This window comes from Camarhynchus parvulus, chromosome 8, assembly GCF_901933205.1.
Source record: "Camarhynchus parvulus chromosome 8, STF_HiC, whole genome shotgun sequence".
Classification (NCBI taxonomy): Eukaryota; Metazoa; Chordata; class Aves; order Passeriformes; family Thraupidae; genus Camarhynchus; species Camarhynchus parvulus.
The window spans coordinates 23,113,174-23,134,996 of NC_044578.1; the positions used below are offsets into that span (position 1 = coordinate 23,113,174).

Genomic DNA, 21,823 nt, shown 5'->3' on the forward strand with positions numbered 1-21,823 from the left:
GGTGTGTGCAGACAGTGGGGTGCACTGCCCAGTGGGCCATTTACTCTGGATTTTGTAGAAGCAGCAAAATATCCACCTTTGGATAGGCTTCTCTTGGCAGGAACTGCTAGAGCAGCCAAGCAGTGAGGGAGTTAACTTGGATAGAACTGGTATGTCAGATCTTTGGTCACTGGGTCTCTAGTTCTGGAAGCTACCAAGGGTTTGACTCTTTGCTGTTCCTAGTAGGATTGTCTGAGCATCTGTGCAAGCAGTGGGTGTCTGGGACATGGAGAGCCACCTCCTCCATTGTCCCACGGGCCATGGCAAACCCTACACGTCTGAGAGTGTCCTTCAGGGGCTCCTACAGGTACATGCTCCCCTGGAGCAGTACCTTGGAAAGAAGCTGTGATGGGCTGGGACCCTGGGAGAAAAGGGGGAAGCATTCTGAAAATAACAGAGTTCAGAAAGCAACTCTTCCTCTCCCTCTCCCTGCCCTCCTGTGGGAGGCTTTTCTTGCTGGATCCCATCTCTGCCTGTGAATGTCACTGACAGACACACAACCTCCTGTAATCGCTGCCTTTTCCAGCTGAGCTCCAGGCTGTGGAGCTGGACACTGGGGAAAGAGGAGGGCTGAGGCACTGCCTGGGCCTCCCTAGCATGGCACTGAACCAAAATGTTTCCCCTGCCAGAGGCAGCTGGGAAAACATCCAAAACTTGGCCTGCAGCAAGAGCACAGGGCTCGTCCATCCTGGGGAGACTGAAAAGGGCTCAGCCTGCTGAAGAGGTGAGACAAAACTCAGCCAAAAAGGACAGAAGCTATGAGTTGCCAGGAACAGCAACCTGGCACTGTGCAACCTCTCTCAAGCTGCTCAGCTTAGGAGAGTGTGCAGGACCAGACAGAAAATCCACGTTGGGTAAGCACCAGTCAGCTCTAAGACAGACAAGGATCTGAGTATTAAACCATTTAATTCTCAAACCACTCACATGCATAATGTTCTTTTACACAGTGTTAAAAGAAAGAAGAAAATGCATTTTTTAATACAAACAGAATTTCAAGTATACATTTATAGAATTTTCCAAGATTCTTACCCAAGTTGCTAAGTTCTCATTCACATTGTTCTTAAAGCTGTCCAACGAGAGCGCTTTTTGCTAAACTGCTTTCAATGCAATTGTACAGTCCCCTCTACCTTGATTTTATTTCCCCCTTTCCCAACTCTGGTTCCCCTGCCACCCCTGCTCACCCCCTCCAGCAGTGCTGGCTGTCCCTGGACACAATGGCCATGGAGCTTTTGTTTGCCAGTGCCTGCTGGAAGAGGAAAAGGGAAGCACTCATTGAGGGCCATTTTGGAAACAGCTTGGAGAATCACTGAAGAACAGTCTGATATCCACAAGTTACAGCAGGCTTACTCTTCAGCCTACTCCAGACTAGTCTGAACACTGACTTTTTAAAATTGAAATAAGGACTGCAATCAAAAATAAAATAAAATAATAAAAAAAGAATAATTAGTACAGCAGGAAATTTCTTAACTGTGAAAGTATGTCTTGAACGTTAGGACACCTGTCCTAAAAAGGTTTGATTTATAGGTCACTAGTTGAAGATGACAGCACAATTTCTGTTACAAATGGTTACTCTGCAAACCAGCTCAGAGCAGAATCAATGTGGGACACACAAACTTGGATTAAAAAAGAAAAAAAAAACCAAACAGAACTGACGAGGGCTCCATATTCACGTTATGGAAAAAGCCCACAACCCCAGTAACAGCTTTCTCCTGGCTTTGCTGCTCAGCTCAGCCCTGGGCTGCCAGCTGGGTGCAACTTCTGACCTGTTAAAAAACGGGCTTTAAATCTTCTTGACAGGCAAGGGTGGGTTTCTCTTGAAAGATTCCAAAGTCTCCTGACAGCCACCAGCCCCACGGGTGCCTGGGCACGGCGGGGCTGCTCCGGGCAGCGTGGGGGCCCGGGGGGCTGCTGGAGGTAGAGCTGCCATGGCCAGGCTCTGGCAGCATTGCTCCCCCCGAGCTGTGGCTGCCCAGGAGCTGCCTGCCTGTACAGCTGTGTCCCCAGCCAGCCACAGCTGTACTCCTCTGATGAGTTAAAGTGCATTGCGGCAGAAAAGGGTATGCTTTTTTATTTTTTTTTATTTATTTTTTTTTTTTAAGAGGAACCTATTTAAAGTGCTGTTCTAGTTTGGAAAGGGACTGTTTAGAAAAAAAATGGCACCTTTTCACATGAGAGATTTGCTCTCTGTATGTATATATATATATAAATTTGCAGAATCAGATCTGCTCACTAATGAACAACATATAAAAATGTTTGTGTTTTATCTTATTGCTTTTTTTTTTTTTTTTTTTTTTACTGCTGCCTGCTGCCTTGGAGGCAGGAGGGAGATGGATTCTCCTTTACCTTTGCCACCATTAACTGATTTCCCAGTGCAGGAATGTGGTCTCACAGCTCTGGCCCAGAGGACAGTTCACTGTCATGCAGCACACGGGAGGTGACAAAGTCCCCCTGAACTGTCACAGCCCCATGGCCAACCTGCAAAGGGTCACAGTAAGGAACTGGAGGCCAAGAAAGACTGTGGGCTCCAAGGGACTCCCGTTGCTCCTGCCAGATGCCATTTTCATTAGAGTCACTTTACAAAGCAGACTTGCATTTCTGAAACACAGAGGTAAGGAAAACAAATCTCTTTAAAGTGAAAGCTTTGCTGCTAGAGTGTGTAGTGTGGTAACCTCAGCACTCCAAGAGAGAGAGGTAGTTACTGTCCTGTGAATACACTGCTGCTTAATGTAACTCCATTTCTGGAGTGATTGCTCAAAAGAAAAAAAAAAAGAAAAAAAAAAGAGGAAAAAAAATCCTGTGCTCTTTATTAAGTTATCCCAGTTAAATCTTTCTGGTGAAGATATACTTATTTCCTCTAAGAGGCTTTTGTATTTTAGAAATTGATTGTCAGTTAAGTTTGTTACAAGAGGAAATTTGATTAGCAAATTGCTATACAAAGCCACTTCCCTTGTTAACTCTTAAAATTCTCTCTCCCACTACTCAACTATCCATGCCCTGTTTGGGGGTCGCATCCTGTCTGCTCCTGCAGTAGGACAGCATTTCCTGCTCTGAGCAGTTTTAATGGAAAAATCCAAAGTTTTAAAAAGAGCTACAGATATCATATTCACAGTGTTGTGCAGGAAAGGTGGGGTGACACCAGGGAAATGAGGGGAGCTCTGGGGACAATGGGGGACACAGCTCCTGGGAGCTTCAGCTAGTGTTCACACACTAGAGGCTTGGGAAAACTGAATTCATTCCCTTCCCTTTTCAGACTAAAGCAGTACTTTGAATACCTTGCTTCCATTTCCATGAATTACCATCTGATCCAGTCTTCTCATCCTTGGCTAATTCTCCCTGCAAGTGCGGGGCACGAGGTGAGGAATATGTTACTGCAAGAACACACAGGTGCATGTTATTCTCCTCCTCATTCAGCCTCTAAAAGACCTTATTCACAAAAGTCTGTCTTGCCACCCAGGGTTGCTCTTGCCTGTCCTAAATGTCAGCCATGGTACCCACCAACACAAAAGAACCATGCCTTATTTGAACACCACCACTTCCCTCTCCCTTCCCAATGCTCCTTACTGGCACCTGCCCTGTGACAGCACAGCCCTGGAAGCTGTCTGGTGTCAGCTTTCTGCCCAGGCCAGTGCCTGAGAGGGGAAGCCCAAGGAATTAGTTTTAAGCAAAGGGTATGACAAAATTCTACTGTCAATCCCACCTGGGGTGCTTCCTCCAACAGCACAACCCTGGCTTAGCAAACCTAACACAGAAAGTGCCTGCATGCCACCTACACCCTCCTTCCCTGCATCTCTGGGGGAGATCCAGGCTGCCCTGTAAACAGCTCCTGCAAACAAACATTGACTGAAAGAATGCCCTGGGGCTGGGGACAGCCACAGTGGGGCTGGGGCTTCATGCCCCTTCCCAAAATCCAATCTGTCAGTCTGAGAATTGCACTGTCCATTTGTTAGTGTCACCCAGTGCTGCCACCCTCCTCCCACTGGCCTCTTGCAGGCAAGAGCTGTGTTCAGTTACGAATGCACAGGCAAGGAAGGGTTCAAGGAAAGTTTCACAGTAATTCAGAGAGGTTCCTTAGACATGTAAACTCTCAGAAAACATTCTCAGAGGCACAAACCCCCGTATCAAACCAATGCCCAAGGTGTGTAGATGAATGAGCAGAGCCAGAGAAACCTCAAGAAACAGCTTTTAAAACTTGATCAAATGGGGAAGCAATTAATTGGCATCACCAAGTTAAAATTTGTTTCTCTCAGACTAGTTTTGTGACTCCTCCACCTGCCCCAAACTCAGTAATTTCTACTGGAATTGTAGCAGAAGACATCCCTGCCCATGGCAGGGGGGTTGGAATAAGATGAGCTTTAAGGTCCCTTCCAACCCAAACTATTCTCTGATTTGAGTAACTAATTTAAACTGTATTTTATCTTTTTATACTGCCACTTTCTGTATTCTTTGTCCAGCAGTAAATGAATCAATCCAACTTCATTTTTCATTTCTCATCAGTTTCACAGTTTCATAGCCAATGATATTGGGTCTGACTGCAAAGGTAATGGGAAGGTTTAAATAAATAAGTCTCACTGCAGTATAAAAATAATGCAGCCATTTCACCATAGATCTGAGGGGAAGGTTGTTAGGTACATTATCAAAAACTAAGCTAAAATTCTGCAAAAAAATTAATGCACTGATTTTTTAAGTACTGCTTTAGGTAACTGCAGTAAAATAATAAATCAGAATATGTCAGATTAAACAAGGAACTTACACAGCAGTATTTAAAAATACCTGAACATGTTTCAAAAGCTTAACTGATACAAACTAGGAAGGCCAGTAAAGCTGCCAATTTTACATGATAAAACTAAAAAAAAAGGTAACAAAAATACAGCTTGGCACAGTCTAATGGAAACAGGAACTTGGAGGCTGCACTCTCCCATGGTGGAGATTTCCCAGCCTCTCTGGACAACCTGATCCAATGCTGTTTGACTGTACTCATGGTGAGATAATGTCTTATCATACCTAACCTGATTTTCCCTGGCATAAACTGCTGCCTACTGCTGCTCCTCCTTCCACTGTGTGCCTCCAGGAAGGGTCTGGCTCCATCTTCTCTGCACCCTTCCCTGAGCTGTGGAGTTCAAATAGGAAAAATTATATAGGTAAAGGAGAAAGCACTGAAACAAAAACAAACTTCAGTCTTCAACACTTGCTAGAAAACTCAGAAAATGGCACTTTGAAGTCTAGTACTGCCCCTTCCACTCTTCACTTCTCACCCTTCAGTTCCTTCCAATGGCATTTCTGAAATGCTCACAGCAAATCTTGCCCCCACAGGGGACTGACCCCTTTTCCTTCTTACTATTCAAATCTCCAGCAAGGAAAACACTGGTGCTGCTCAGCTGTCATATGCCAGGATAGGCATCTTTGGACACCTGTCTCACAAGGCAGCAGCATTTCCTGCATGCTCCTGCCCCTGTGCAGGTTATACACCCAGCATTTCCCTGCCCACAGCATCCATGGCATGCCACATACATGCACTACCTCTTCCCAGTGATGCTGTGCTGCTGTTCCACCTCTCTACCCATTCCCCTGTGTGGTTCCAGGGCCACCAGCACCAGCCAGGGCTGAAAGCAGATAAGCTCTCTCCTTATTTCAGCTCTCTTCCTCTTCCCTAGAGGAAACAGAGCCACTGCCAAGCCTGTGGGAAATGTTAGAGGTGGATTTGTTCTCAGCACTTGCTAATTCCTCAGAAAGGTAATTACTCCCTGGCACAGAAAAACCAGCAAGATCTCATCTTTGAACCCATTATTTCTTCCCATTGGTGACAGCAGAACATGTGCCTTTACAGAAGTTATTAACAAACCCCCAACCACTTCTAGACACCACTAAATAGCAATGGCTCATTTCCTAAAACTTTAAATTACACACTAAATACATCAGTGGCTGGTTTTGTGGCTTCCTCCCCAGCTCCTGGCTGTGCCAGGTCACAGTCTGATTTTCTGCTTTCTCCCCTTTTATTTCTAGCTTTGCCAGAACATCCTTGTTTTACAACAAAACTATTAAGGACCATGAAGAACACCTTCAGAAGGCCCCACCATCCAACTTTACTCAGCAAGTTTCAAATCCTTTCAAGCCTGCAACTCTCCAGCAGCACAAGTTCTTAAGTCTTACTCCTATCCATGTTTTTATCACCAAAGACCTTTTAGAATTCCCACCTAAAAAAAGGTTCCTCCTATTTCAGAGAGACATCATTTCACAAGCTGCAATACTTTGGTTTACAACTAGATTAAAATATAAATTAAATAAGAATAATGCTAAATGAGTTTATATTGAAACACATTATATTTGTTTCTATATATGTATATACAGGTATGTGTGTGTGCACTCCCTAATGACAGCTAGAGGAAGCAAAAGTCATTCTCCAAAAGCTTCTACTCTTCCAACTAGCATGGTCAACTTATCCATTGCAACAATTCCCTGTGCATAAAAGCTAATGAAGCACTGGAAGGTGGTGCTGGTGACCAGCTGGATCACACAGACATTCAGGAACAGAAAGACAATAAATTATAAGAAGCAGTAGTAACTTGTTCACAGTTGGGATGAGGATAATGTTATGGGAAACCTGATTTGTCTACAGTTCCAGGAATAAAAAGCCAAAGCTCACTGAAAGTTACAGATACATTGCAGTTAATCCTAAAAGCAAAGATCAGATCTGACACAAAGAAATGGCAGAAATCATGTGGAATTTCTCCCAGCAGCCTAAACTCTTGTACCATCAGATTCAGCAGGAAGCTTTCCAATACCTCCATCAAAACCAGAATTCATCCCAGGGATGCTCTGATCACTGCCTCCATCTCAGCAATGCACATTTTCCCAAGTAGGAAGATGCCTTGAAACCAACTCAATCCTACATCCAAAAGAAAATGCTCCCAGTCCTTTCTTGATTCCATCAGCCCAAAGTCACATTCAATCTCTCCTAATTCCCAGGCTCTGTGTTTTTCTATGTTTGCCAAGCCAAAGCCTTTCAGCAGATGGAAATATTCTAGAGATGGTAGCACTCTTCAGATAATTTTATAACCCACTTGAGTGGGTTTCAGGTTAGGACTAACCTGCCTTTCTAATAAGACTAACTGCAGCAAAACTTTGGTCTGCTGTATTTTACTGATTATAAAACAAAACAAACCAAACAAAAAACAAACAAAAAAAAACTCCACAGCAAGTCTACTCCAAATCTACTCTATTCCAAAATGTTCTGGTAGACTTTAGTTTCAAGAAGCAGCCAGTATTGTTTGCATAGTTCTAAATTCTATTTGGTTACAAATATATATATACACATATACTTACACAGGTACATATGTATTTTATATTGAAATATCATTTGAATGACAGTGATTAAAATAAGGATTCTGAGCTCCTCTTTAGGCCCTCTAACTGCAGATATCAAAACTCTGTGCATGGCTCTCACCTTGTGACAGGAGCAATGCTTACCACAATTATTTTGCTATGGCAGTGGATCCCAAGCTTTCCAACTGCAGTCCTGGCCACAGACTCAGCTCCCAGGAAAAACTCAGAGCCCAGACCCTGGCAAAAAGTCTCATTGAATTATAGCTTCTTGACTTATGGAATAGTATGGGTTGGAAGGGACCTTTAGAGGTCATCTAGTCCAACCAGCTTGCCACGAGCAGGGATTTTTCCCATCTCCAAAATATTTCCAGCAGAGCTTGAACAGCATTTAATGTCACTAATCTGCAGAAACATTTGGATGCTGACACGGCTAAATTGGCAGGCATGTCATGGATCAAAGAGGAGAGTTTGGTAAAGTTTAAATAATTTTAAGGGCTGTTTTTTGTTGGTTTTCAAGATGCACAATCCTATCTACCTCCCAGGCCACCTTCCACCCAAATCAGTTTAATCAGCTGCACCTTTGCAGCTGTCTTCCTATTTATATGTTGGATTCTGCAGGAGAGATGAAATCAGCAGCAAATAAAAGCCACAACTCTGCTCCTGCAAAGGCCTTGTTAGGGCTCATCCTTGGGATCCTCGTTAGGAATCACCCAAAAGTGGCAGGGACTCTAAAACCAGACTGCTTGGAATCAGTTCCTGAAATGGGCATCCCACAGTTTAGTGACATTCCTATTGCAGAGGTGTGGGATGGAAACAGCCACGGAGCTGTCACAAAATGAGAGCAGGACTAGCAGGGAGAGCTGTCCTGTCCATGTACTTCAACCTTGAGCTCCCAGAGGGCTGAAATGCTGGCTCTGTGCCCTGTGTGCTGAGCCAGCCCCATGATGCTTTTCAGCTTGTTCCCAGAGCTGTTCCAGCTCTGTAGAGCTGTCAGATGGGAACGGGGTCAGTCGCTGCCGACCTCTCTGCGTTTAAAACAGCAGCAGAGACACAACATACTTCCTGCTCTTCCCAGCACCCAAACCAAAGTTAAATTATACAGGTCACAGCTTGAGAATATTGTAGAGAAGACGTAGGAATGTCCAAGGATTGAACCTGATGGTGGATAATGCTGAGAGGACAAGGAGGGACTGCCCATTTGCACTGGCTGCTCTGGCTCTCACCAGGCTATCCCTGCATCTTACTAAGCTAGCTCTAAGCATGTCCTCAGCCTCCTGCAACAGATTCACATTCCACAAAGCCTCTCATTCATCCCTCTCTAGCTGCTGGAAATACAAAGCACAATTTGTTCTCACATCCTCTCATTGCATTTTGGCCTTCTCCTTTTCCCAGCATCACATCAGTCACCCTCCTGAGACAAAAAGGTTTAGCTTTTCTCCAAAGCAGCAACACAGTATTAACACAATTCTTGCTATTTTCACAGCTATTCACAGGTAACCTGGCAGCAGCAGGGAACAGCCGTGGCAACCATCATGTCACTTGGCTGACACTTGGCACCAGGGCTTGCTGCAGGCTTAAGGAGATAACCACAACTCTTCACATTTGGGAGGTGAGTTCTTTGACAGCAAAGAACTAAGAAATATGTCCACCTCCAAGAAAGCAAACTGTAAAACCAGAGTGTGTTCTCCCTGTTGCCTGAGGCAAGAAAACAAATGGGTTAGCAAGCCCTAACTCTAAAGCAGACAAAAATGTTACGTACAGAGGTATTAAAACACGAGAGTTCTCTTCACATCCTCCTTAAATCACAGTTGAAATCACAGTTTTGGCAGAACAAGATGCAGCTAGATGTGGGAATGCAAAGCTGTGCCTCAACTCATCACAGAAGCATTCACACTTGGAAAGTTGGCATCTAATTCTCCACAGCTTTGGTGCAACTGTAAAGAGCCACACCAACGCAGAGGCAACAGGACACAGTATCATTCTGTTAGGGAAAGCACCTCTAAAGTAGCTACACCACTGCCAGAAAATTCACATGAGGTTTCTCCATACCGTACAGCACCTCCAACCCCTTTTTTCTTGAACCTTGGTCTCATCTGCACTCAGGAAGTCGACCCTTGAAAGAAATGTTCAATAACGATTCCTTCAGAACTGGTTCCACTGTCTAGTGCGGATGGGCCTGAACTGGTTTCAGCACTGTTCAAGAAATATTAGACATCATGATTCCCACACATACATACACATCCATTAAATGTACAGAAATAATATCAAAATGATTCCCACTACCATACCTTATACTGACTCTAGCTACAAGCTATAAACTTCACCTCAGCGAGGCCTGGGCAAGAATATTGGCTCTTTTGCATGCAATCAGAAATGATCATTTATACAGTGGCAACCTCTGCACAAAAAAAAAACAACAACAACAAAACAACAAACCCAAAAAGAAAAGCAAACATAAAGGAGGAAAAAATAAAAACCTTTCACAAGCTTTGTTTTCAGCCTAGTAAGGTATGAAGGACTAATTTCATGGTTTTCACCAGGCCACTTGAAGTAGTGAATCAGCAAACAGGACACACTGTTGGCATCCTGTACTGTTTGGATGCTTCTCCTTTCACAGTATTGATACAGTAAAATAAAAACCTGCTCAAGAAACTCACAGCTATGCCATGGGAACAAAGGCATTCACCATTTTATGTCAGCCCTTCCTCAGTACGGTTGCCTTCTGTCTCAGAGAAATGTTGCCTGTGTAGCAGTTACTGCACCTTCACCCTTCTCTTCACAGCAAGCTTAGCAGGGAAACTTTCCCACTATATTTTTATATAATATATGTATATAAATAATTTTATGTTTTTATAGTTTGGTAGTATTCTTTTAAAATTTCTATTTTAAAACACTTAAAAATCTTTTAAGCAACTAAAAGTAACTTTTTATGCTCTCTAGTGTGAACAGGATAGGATTTCAAAGATTTTAACTTTTTTCTTTTTCATTTTTGGTAACTTCAAAAGCTATGACTAAAGCAGCACATCTCCACTCCTCCCTGCACCTTGATTGCAACAAAACCTACCTTGGCCACCCTCTCACCTCATGCTCTGCCACTGCTCTCTGGCAACCTCAGAGTTTTGGTACCGTGATGTTTGACCTTTGCCAGGAAACCTGACGGAGCTGGCTGTTTGGGGGGCCAAATCACTCCCTGTGTGATGGATGCCCTTGACGGGAGAGGAGGAAGAAGGCACAGGAGGAAAACGGAGGTGAAATATCAGTTTTCCTGTTTGAAATGGTCAATGAAATAGTACTTTGCAGGTACCCAGCTCAGAACACCTGCAAAGGTTCCTCTTGTAGGATCACATCCCTGTTACATGTGATGCTGGCACCAAGCCCTTTCCCACACAGAAAAACTCATTAGAGCCACATCTCTTTTTGAGAGAGAGATGGGAGGAACAGTGAGACTCCTCACACATAAAAAAAATCTATAAATCAAGGCAAGAATACATCACCCTTCTCCAAATTATTCCCTCCAAAGGGGCAGGAAAATGATCCCAAGTACCAATTTGCAGATGGGGAAAGCAAGGGCTGGAGATGTTTCCATGTGCCCAAAACTGCAGTCAGACAGCAGGCCAAGCTTTATTGTCACTTGGTCAGTCTCCTGCCTGCTAAGTCCCAGCTGTAAACTCTCATCCAGCTTTCTTGCTGAAGCAAGAGGAAGTGTATTTCTTTTTCAATGTCTCCTTGTTCCTCCCATCACCTTAAGGTTCAGAACTTCACCCTTCCTCGTCATGTACACATTATACATCCTCAAGAGAACTCCTTCACCAAACCTGATACATGCAACCTGTCATCCATTCCCCCCCTTCATCATGAACAACTTGGCATCAGAACTAGAGAAAACTCTTAAAATATTGCATATATTCTTTAAAAAAGATGTCAGGATATTTGCACTTATCTGCCTGTCCCATGCTTTTCTGGTTATGAACCATGTAAGCTCGTGCAAACACCTACAATGTACACGCAGGCATGTCTCTCCAGGTTTGCTAAACTTGCTCTAAACATCAGAGCTACTCAGAATACAAAAATGTTAAGTCCATGCAAGGGGACAGAGTTGTGATTGCTCTAGGAACCGTTCACTTTTAAGTCTCCTGAACTGTTATAAGGAAATAGAGTAAGGTTCTCTTTTCTTTTTGCGTTTCATTGATAAAAAAGTTATCAAACTAGTTTGTAGAAACAGGTTTAAAAGCAACCACCTGCGATTGCTCGGCTGTGACAACAGCATTGCAGTATTCCCATATCCCGTATTGCTGTTCTAAAAGATCAAGTGTGTGTCGAGGGGGGAGCAGGGGTGAAAGAGGACTTTGGTAGCCAGCCCCTAACTCTGCAATTCAGCAACTCCAGAAAATCTCTTCCTAATCCTTGGCACCACCTGAAGCATGGCAGCACTCCAGCCAGGATCTCAGAGTGCTCTGAGCTCTCCAGATCAGCACCAGCAGAGGACAGCCTCCTCTGGAAGACCCCTCCAGCCCTTCTTCCAATGCATCAGAGTCTCATGCAAACCTCACAGCTGCTAAATTCCACTCTCAGTAGCTGAAGTACTTCCTTCACATTTTGCTGACCTCTGGAATACCACTTTGTAGCTGTGCCCACTTTAACAAGGGGCACCAGGGCTGCATGCCTGGAACGGGCAAGCCCAAAGCCCTAAAATAACAATTTAAATAAAAACGTAAAGAGACACACCAAAAATAAGACAGGGATAAATCACTTGGGCAAGGCAGGTTCCACCAGGACAGTATTTTTGTTTTCTTTGCTGCGGCAACTACCTGGGGAAAGGAGAAAGGCAACAGCCCCTTGCCCCTGCTCTCCCCTCGAGCGGGAGCATGGATATGGCTCTGTGGCTGAACCCGGCACCGCCGGCGGGACGCCCTGCTGGGCCAGAGCGCTGTCCAGAAATACAAATGACTGTTTGTCCCAGATCACTACAGAACAGTAAAAAAATTTAAAATCCTGTCGATCCCTGAATAAGAAGTTGATTGACACAGTTGTTCTGTTTTTCTCCGAGAGGAGGAGGAATAAGGGAGAAAAACATTTAACACTCTACGGGTGTGTGTGTGGGTGTGTGAGAGGAAGAGAGAGAAAGAGAGAGATTTTTCTATTTTGGCAACATCTTGGGAGCTTCTTTCTGTTCAGTGGTGGCATTGCACTAACTACAGTACCAGCCTGCCGGGTCGGTGCTGACTCTTTAGAGCCAGGAATGGGAAGACAGTCCTTTCTCCTGGGACTTCAATCCGGCCCGGTCGTGGACACAGAGCCCTGGGCCGTCTCCCCCACGGCCACAGCCTCCTCCTGAGGAGGAGATTCCTCCTCTGCCTGCCCCCGGGACGTGACGGTGGTCTCGGGGGAGATGCTGTGGGGCCCCTCCAGGGGCAGACAGCCGGGGTGGTTCTTGCGAAAGTGCTGGTTGAGGATGGCCTGGAAAGGGAAGCTTTTGCCGCACACGTGGCAGTGGAAGGGCTTGTTGCCCGTGTGCTTGCGGATGTGATACTCCAGCTGATCCTTGCGGGTGTACTTCTTCCCGCACATGCGGCACACGAAAGGGGTGATGCCCATGTGGAGCCGCATGTGCCGGTCCAGGCTGCCCTTCTGGTTGAAGGATTTGGCGCAGTAAATGCACGTGAGCCGTGGGTTGTACCGGAACCAGCGCTCCGAAACCTCCTGCTCCCGCAGATACTCCACGTAACCGCTCACTCCCAGCATGGCTGATTCCTCCCCCTGCCAAGGAAACGGCATAGATTTAAATAACAAGCAGCCTCAAACAAGTCGCAGAGAAGATCGGGCCCAGGTCCAGCCAGTAAAGCATGTGCCAAACCTCAAAATCAGCAGCACTAATGTCTGCAACCTCAAGCACACATTTAAGTGCTTAACTGGGGCCTCGGGGCTGAAGACAAACGAGCAATCAATTAGGAACCACTGCTGCAAAGGCCCCTTCTGCCAAGCCATTCCCTGGATCTGGTGAAGAAAAGACAGCCCTTAACACAAGGGCACTTGGCCACCAATTCCATTGTGGACCACATGTCAATACTTGTTACTTTTAAAAAAATTTGTACCCGTTTAATTAAAACACTTGGGTGTATCACCTTCTGTTTTCCTTACTAAAAGTGAAAAAAAAAAAAGCCGATTGATGAGCTTGCAGTAAAACAAAGGGAGGAGCAAACCACAAAATCGTATCTGAAAGTCTTCAGGTGTCATTTTACACAGGTATTTATTCAGATGTCACTTAGAGTTCATTTTACAGTGAATGATATTTGCCTGCCTGGCTGTGTAATCCATCCCAGCCCCGTGGCATCACAGGCAAGGACGTGCCTGACCCAGCTTGCACAGCAAAGACTCCTCTGTGTCTTCTGAAGTCACACAGACAAACAGCCAAGAGCAACCTGAACCACAAGCCTGGTCTCAGGACAGACACTTCCGGCCACTGTATTCAGGTTGAGCAGAAACACGCTGACTCCAGAATGCTTCTGTGCTGGAGATGCACTGTTTACTCCCCCAGTGCTGCTTCCCGTGGAGAAGCCACACGTGGAGAAGCAACCAGCAGGAGGGCATCTCTGCAAGCCAGGGCTCTACAGGCATGAGCAGCAGTGTACTGTGCCAGGTGCTGCTGAATCCAGCTGTACAGGCATAGGGAAGCTGTTGAGGACTAAAGGAGATACACAAAGCTCTGGTTCTTCCTTTCCACTCTACCACTGCCATTGGGCAGGGATCACTGCCAGGCTATTTTAGTATGGATATCGCAATGCCAGGAGAGTGGAAGGTGATGATACTTCCCCATGGTGTGTAAAGCCTAAGGTTTCATGTTTGAGGCTGTCTCACAATGCAGAAATAAGAGCACTTTTTCTGTAGGCAGAGCTAAAATTGCTTAATATGTCACATTTACCCTAGAGGGTTGGTTTGACCTGAAATTTCTGCAATGTCTTCTGAAGACACAAAACAAAGCTTTGCAAAACAGGAACAAGAAGGTATCTGTCATTTTATGGAAGTGTCTAACAAAGCCAGCAGACAGCAATCACAATTTTACCCCCCTTGCTTGACTTGCTCTTACTCAAGAGCAAAGCAGCCTAGTATCTCCTTACCCACCTCCAGCCAAGTCCTTAGCTTACACACAGACACATTCCCTACCTGTCAGGCTCACAAGAGTCTTTCTGCACTGTGCTGGCTGACATGCTTGCACTACAGTGGCACTGTGACACTAACTGGATGCAACTAAATTAGACCAAAATGATAAGGCACAGGCATTACTGCCATGTCCCACTTTGCTGCACTCTACAGCCTACTGCCCTCCCATTTCTGTGCATCTCTCCCTCCTACCCCAAAACTGTGCCCAAGAAAGCAGAGAATTCAGAGCTCCTTTACATTGCGAAGTCTGCTGTGGAGAAGAGATAGAGACCTCTCTAAAACTCCACAGCTCTTTGACACTCCACCCCAAAAGGTTTATTAGTGTAGTGCCTGGAGGGCTTTTGGGAATGGTCTTGGTACCGGCATAGAAAGATTCAGCTGTTGTCACCCGTCTTCCACAGAAGCCAAGCCACACCTCCTCCCTCTGCTCAGGCATTTGCTGCCAGTGTTTGAGGGCAGATCCAGCTCTGCAGGCAAATGGGGTTTCTCCTCAGGAGTTGGTGGCCTGCCCAGAATAAGGGTGGATATTTATGCCCTCAAACAACAAGAGAAACCCCTTGTGTTTTCCAAGTATCTGGCCAAAATCCCAAACAGCAGCCAGAATCCATTTTAAATCGTACTTGCCCAGCACATGCTCTCCTGTGAGCAGGTAGATCCTTTGCCAAAGTAAAAGGTCCTTGTATCACACACATTATTGCTTGCAAATATAAAATACAATAACTTCATCACCACGAAGTCCCCTTCACCTTCAAGCCAACATTTACTTGCAAACACCTTGATCTGCCTACCTGGGAACTGGGCTGCTTAGGCTCATCCATCCGCCCGGGAGACTCGCTTTTCGATCTGTACCGCTCAGTCACAGCAACCATGCTGCCAGAAGGGCTAAATCTGTGGGGTGGGGAGAGTGGAAATGGCATTTTTAATGGGCATCAGGTCACTACAATGTTTAGAGCAATGGGTGAGCAATAGAGGCACCTGTATAGCATCTCTTCAGCCTCATCAGATAACACACTGGAAGTGGAACAGTGCAAATACAAAGGAAAAACCAAATCATACCAGTCTATGGTTTCAGTCTAAATATCTGAGAAATAAAACTGAGTCATTTGGCTTCCAGTTCAGCAACAGAGAGGGGTTGCTATCATGAATAAACCAATATGGGCCTGGTGACTCAGGAACTGTACAGCAGGACAGAAACCATTTCTCAGAGGACACCTCTCCTCCAGCACCCTCCTCCTCCATTCCCAGTGTGAAACATAAGGAATGTGATGGACTAGAGGTGGGAAATAGTGCATACAGACTGCAGTGCAAAAAGAGATGCTAGAGACTAGCTGATCCAAGGAAAAGGGCTGAGGAAGTAGGGAATCATTGCTCTCCAAAGGCCAGCTCAAGATTGCTCCCACGGATTGATTTATTAAGCGACAAGTGACAGAATATCCACTGCTTCCAGGTAGCTGTTTCCCCATGGGATTGAGCTAGAAGAGAGCAAGATGTGAAGGAAAACCCTAGAATTACAACCTCCCCCAAACAAAACAGACCTGCCCTTTATCAAATCCATTCTCTGGCCTGAGCCTAGCAAATGCTGGAGTAGAGGGGAAGCAGATGGATGGAGAATCCAAACACAGCAGATTTCACCACTCATTTTCAACAAAGGCTTTTGGCTCTCTCATATAAATCAAATCAACAGTGGAGGCCACTGGGTTCCCCATTTCAACTGCCTCAGAAGATGTAAACCCAGGGCCCACTGGGAAGACCTTGACCTACAGCTGGTGTCTGGCTTGTTTCTCAGCCAGAACCATCCCCAGATCTCTGGGCCAGAAGGCACCAGTGCAATGGAGATGTGTAACACATATTGTATATGACCTCATTAATCTGAGTGCTGAGTCCCGTATCCACTGAGGCTGAACTGAACATCTTCTTTAAAAAAAAATCTCACCTCAGCTGAAGCACTGAGAGGTAGAGATCCCAACCTCTAAGAGCTAATAAGTAATTTCCCAAGCTAGCCTGTACCTGGAGACCCTGGTCTGATCGCCACCAGCCAAAATACTATTGCCCAAACTGGACACACTTCCTAACACCACGTAAAAACCCTTTCATTCTTATGCTCAAGATGGCCAAAGGAAATAGAAAAAGGAAATGTTCCAAAGCAACTGACCCAGCCAGGTCAGAATCTTGCATAACCTCCTGTTACAGCCAAGGTGAATAATGAAGTTTAAGAACACCCACCTGTCGATCTCACTGCTGGTGGGCCTGACCACTTTGGCTCCAGAGGAGCCTAAGGCAAAAGCCTCCTGGCCCAGCGATCCGTGGCCCGTGGTGTCGATCACCATGGCCGTGACCTCCTCAGCGCTGCTGCCATCTTCTCCCGAGGGCTGGTGCTCTGTCCCCAGCCACTCCTCCAGGTTTTCCGTCTTTATGCGCACTCCTCCCAGCACCCGCACCTCCTCGTCGTTCTGCGCCCCGCGCTCTCCCATGCCCGTCTCCACGTACCACTGTCCTGCCCTGTTGATGCGCAGGATGGGCTCCCTGCCTTCCACATCGGAGCTCTGCTCGATGATTTGGGGGCTGGTGGATTCCTCGGGCGGGCTCAGCTCCCGAATGTCCAGCACGGTGCTGACCTGGCCCAGGCGGCTCCCCTTGGGGGTGTTGTGACGGGGGCTCAGGGGACGGTTTAGAGTCGGCGTCGCCCGGTGAGACTCGGGCGGTCTCTCCTGATGCTTCGTCCTGGTCTGGCCCAATTCTGCTTCCACCTCGGCCACGTTAATTTTGAAATGAATCCCTTCGAGTATCTGCGTGCATTTGTCTATGATGTGCTGCATCTGCAAGAAGCTGGCAGCTGTCAGGTAGCTGATGATGTCAGCCAGCTGCAGACATATCCTGCCGGTGTAGCAGAAGGAGAGGAGCTGCTCAAACACAGAAGGGTTCTTGATGACAGAGATGGACACGGTGCTCATCTCGTTCAGGGACATGTGGTCACGGAAGTAGGGGGAGCTGGCAGCCAGCACCACCTTGTGCGCACGGAAAGCCTGGCCCTGCACGTTGACCACGATGTCACACAGCCGGCCCTGCATGCGCAGCTGGTTCAGGTGGCTCAGGACAGAGTTACTGAAGTTGGGAATCTCCAGCTGAATGTTCCCACTCTTCTCCATGGCTGTCCCAGCTGCAGGTGCACGACTCTACTGGAAAAGGGGGAAAAGATCCCATCATTAGCAGAGCCAGTAATTTGAAATTAGAATTTTTTTCACCTGCTTCCACACAGTTTGAAACACTGGAGTTTTTAGAGACCTTCCTCATCCACTGAACTGCCACACAACTGGCAGCAGCTCTGTTATGAATGAGTGTGTTTGAGATTGCTTAAAAAAGCATCCCAAAAGTTCTCTGATCTCTCCATGCTATGCATCCCCCTGCAAAAGAGTTCTGCTAAACCAGTCCCCAACAGGCCCCCATTCCCTGCAGCTTTAGCCTGCAAAACACTTTGTTCTGCCAGCCTCAATAAAAGCACATCTGCATGTGAAAAGAACATTAAAAATGGCACAGGTATTAAAAATAGGCACCTGATTGCATAATGGATTAAAATTCTCACCACTTGTACCTCCTAAGCATCTTGAAAAGAGAAAGTAATAGGGAAAGCTCCTTTGTAAAGCAGGAACCACGAAGGAGACACCAGGATCTAAATCCTCCTGAGACTTTTGAAAAGTTGGCCAGCACACATCTGACCTCAAGGTATTCTAAGTGTCTTGTTAACCTGAGATATCCAGCATATGTGCCACTTCTGACACATGCCAGAAAATATATAACAGGAGAGTGAAAAACAAAGCTGTGGCCCAGGAGAGCTCAGAGGGCCGCACTCGGGATCACTTTTGTAGGGTCCCAAGAGACTTCATGTTGGTCATCACTAAGTCCCCATCCTGGCCATACTCTAGCTCAGTAACTCCTGGACTCTTTCCCAAGCAGAGCAATAATGGGATTGTTCCACTTGGGCTACAATTCACAACGGTGCTGCTCTGCTCGGGCTGCAATCCAGGTAAATGGTTCACCCAGGCTGCACATGGCTCATCCCTTGTTTCCCACCTGAGCTGGGATGTTCCTTGTTGTTCCCACCTCTACAAGAGCTCCTGGCAGGCTCAGGGAGCACCTCACTGCCCAGCTGGTGCAGTCAGGGCCAAGTCCACCAAGGTTTATCAGAGCAGGGCCAGGGAGGGAGACTGGGGGATGCACCACCACATCATCACATTTCATTCTGGCAAAGTTGGAAAAGAAGCCCTGACCATATATGGTAAAAAGTTGGAATGAATGAAAGTGAGACATAAACTCATCAAAAAAAAAGGCAAGTAAATAAGCTTGTTAAAGTCCACTCATGGCATAAGCAGCTTTCTAAGCCAGAGAGCATCTGAAGTGTGGATTGAGCAGGGTCCTGCAGATAGATGTCAGAACCATTTCAAGCAGGCTGGGAATACCAAAGGTCACAGTGCCCACTCTGAGGGATCTCCAAATTGAAGGGATTGGCACACGAAGAGCATGTCTGCCTTTGGAGGACTTTTTATTTGGAATTGATGAACATTGCAGCATAGCACATGTCCATATGCCCAAGCAGGCTTTGTGCAAACTTGGCAAACCCAGTGACTAAACATGAAGCTTGACTGAACACTGTCAACCTTGTGGAGCTGTGCCAAGGATTTCTGAGTGGCAGGATGGCTGCATGTTCCTAGGGAAGTCAGACCAGAGTGCACAAAGCTTCACAAGGTGCAGCTGAACAGTGCCAGGTCTTACAGCTTCTTCTCTCCTTCCCCTATCACAGAATCACAGAATGGTTTGGGTTGGAAGGGACCTTAAAGCTCATCCCATTCCACCCCTGCCATGGGCAGGGACCCCTTCCACTAGCCCAGCTTGCTCCAAACCCTGTCCAGCCTGGCCTTGGACACTGCCAGGGATCCAGGGGCACACACAGCTTCTCTGAGCACCCTGTGCCAGGGCCTCACCACCCTCAGAGGAAACAATTCCTTCCCAATATCCAATGTAAACCTACTCTCTGTCAGTGGGAAGCCATTCCCCCTCATCCTGTCACTCCGTCCCCTGTCCTGAGTCTTTCTCTATCTTTCCTGTCAGCTCCTTCAGGCACAGGAGGTCACAATTAGGTCACCCTGAAGCTTCCCCTCTCCAGGCTGAACTACCCCAATTCTCTCAGCCTTCCCTCAGAGCAGAGCTTCTCCATCTCTCTGATCATCTTGGTGTCTCCTCTGGACTCCCTCCAACAGCTCCATGCCCTTCCCTATGTTTTGGAGAAAGCAACAAATCCCACGAAAATCAGGAAACCACAGTGCACAGGTCTGTGCCAACACAGCACTGGGAGCAGAACATCAACTGCACAGAACAAGGGGAAATAGAAAGCCCAGCATCTTACCTGGAGTGCTGTGAGTTACATGCAGTGATAAGGAAATGGGGGTCCTGCCTTCTTTTTTTTCTTCTGATGTAGTGAGAAGAAAACTTGTCGCCCCCTTCCCCTTTAGGAGGTAAAAAGAAAGAAAAATGAAGTGCAGAGGAATTGGGCTCTCCCAAGAGCAGTTGTGAACATCAACATCATTGTCATTCTTGGTTCTGCTGGAGGATCTAGCAGCAGGATAAGCTCACCATCTTCCCCAAACAGCTGTTCCTAAAGCAATAAGCCTCAGAGTACACTCTCAAGGAAGGCAAGGGTGAAACACCCCTGCCAAGGCCACGAGCACCCAGGGAGGCAAGAGGGAGGCAGAGGCTGAGCTTGGGAGATACAGAAAGAAAAGGGAAAAAAACCCCATCAGACCTTAACTGCTGAGCATGGCTGGGTATGGCTGTGGTGAGAAGGCAGCTGCTCCCCAGAGAGCCCAACAAATTATCTGTGAGCTTCTGCTCCAGAGGTAGGGAAAATCCATCTACTCTTTATAACCCACAGAACCCTGCTCACCCAGTGCCAAGGAACCCGCATGTCATGATCCACTCAGAGGCTGGGGAGAGGGAATCTGTCCTTTGGTTCAAACTACCGTGTCAGAGGCTGATTTCTGCCCCTCTGAGTAAGGGAATCTCTCAGAGCTCCTGCACCTCAGCCCCAGGGCAATGACATCCTGATTTCTGCCTGCTCTGGGAAGTCCATCACCTCCAGCCACCTTTAGGAGCAGGCTGAGCTGAGTCAGCACAGGGCACACACTGAGACACTGCTCTTTGTAATGCCATTTCAAGTGAGACTCAGACTTAGCTCAGCAAATGCCCTCCAGCCTGTGAGGCAGCTACCAGGAGCGGGTGGAATTCCTGATCCATCAGGTAAGAAGCAGAGACAGACCACCCAGCAGATGATGTCACCCTGGAAGCTGCACTGAAAACTCTCAGCTTTTGGGTTGAGATTTCCCGTGACTGGGCAACTTCACAGAATCACAGAATATCCTGAGCTGGAAGGGACCCACAAGGATCACTGAGTCCAACTCCTGGCCCTCCACAGATAGCTTAACTATCCCACCCTGTGCCTGACAGCATTGTCCAAACCCTCCTGGAGCTCTGGCAGCCTTGGGGCTGTGCCCATTCCCTGGGGAGCCTGGGCAGTGCCCAGCACCCTCTGGGGGAAGAACCTTTTCTTGACATCCAGACTAAACCTTCCCTGACAAAACTCCAGCCGTTCCATGGCTCCTGTCCCTGGTCCCAGAGAGACATACTTAGAATCCCAGAGTGGTTTGGGTTGGAAGGGACCTTAATGCTCATCCCGTTTCACCCCCTGCCATGGGCAGGGACACCTTCCACTGTCCCAGGGCGCTGCAAGCCCTGTCCAACCTGGCCTTGGACACGGCCAGGGATCCAGGGGCAGCCGCAGCTTCTCTGTGCACGGCGTCCCCACCCTCACCGGTAACAATTCCTTCCCAACAAACCCCTTTGGCCGCTTGTACATTCCAACGGGACTCCGACAACTCCAAGCCCAAACACAACTCTGAACTGGGACAGGCGGCGGTGGCTCCCGGCCCGTCCGCCCCCTCCCTCAGGACCAGGCTCCCGGACCCCGCTGTCCCGGCCCCGGCGCTCCCGGACCCTCCCCAGGCGGGGCCCGCGGCTCCTCCTCACCGTGACAGCCGCGGCCGCGCACCGGGGCTGCGCGGGGCGGGCGGGACCGGCCTCCCCCAGCCCCCGCCCCTCCCGGCCTGGGTCCCGCGGGGCGGCGGCCGCGCCCCCGCCGCTCCGGGGCCCCGGGCGGCTCCGCCCGCCCCTCCCGGCCCAGCCTCACCTGCCGGGGGTGGGAAGGGCCTGCAGCGCCGGCCCGGAACAGAAACGCGCCAGCGCGGGCCGCGCCCCGGAA

At 47.5% G+C, this 21,823-nt stretch overlaps 1 protein-coding gene across 4 annotated transcripts; it reads right to left on the minus strand.

Annotated features, from left to right (window-relative positions):
- Positions 1–928: 928 nt before the first annotated feature.
- On the minus strand, positions 929–21,819 carry ZBTB37 (zinc finger and BTB domain containing 37). Of its 4 annotated transcripts, none has more exons than XM_030953430.1 (5): positions 21,752–21,819; positions 19,916–20,015; positions 16,741–17,690; positions 15,306–15,405; positions 929–13,116 (listed from the first exon to the last, which is right to left on the minus strand). In XM_030953430.1, exons 3-5 carry the CDS (start codon positions 17,661–17,663, stop codon positions 12,628–12,630), a joined length of 1,512 nt encoding a protein of 503 aa, XP_030809290.1. In that variant the 5' UTR covers positions 17,664–17,690; positions 19,916–20,015; positions 21,752–21,819; the 3' UTR covers positions 929–12,627. The 4 variants fall into 4 exon arrangements, with proteins under 4 accessions (XP_030809290.1, XP_030809287.1, XP_030809289.1 ...); XM_030953427.1 differs by having other exon boundaries at positions 16,741–17,693; XM_030953429.1 differs by lacking the exon at positions 21,752–21,819 and adding an exon at positions 21,592–21,678 and having other exon boundaries at positions 16,741–17,693.
- Positions 21,820–21,823: the final 4 nt, after the last annotated feature.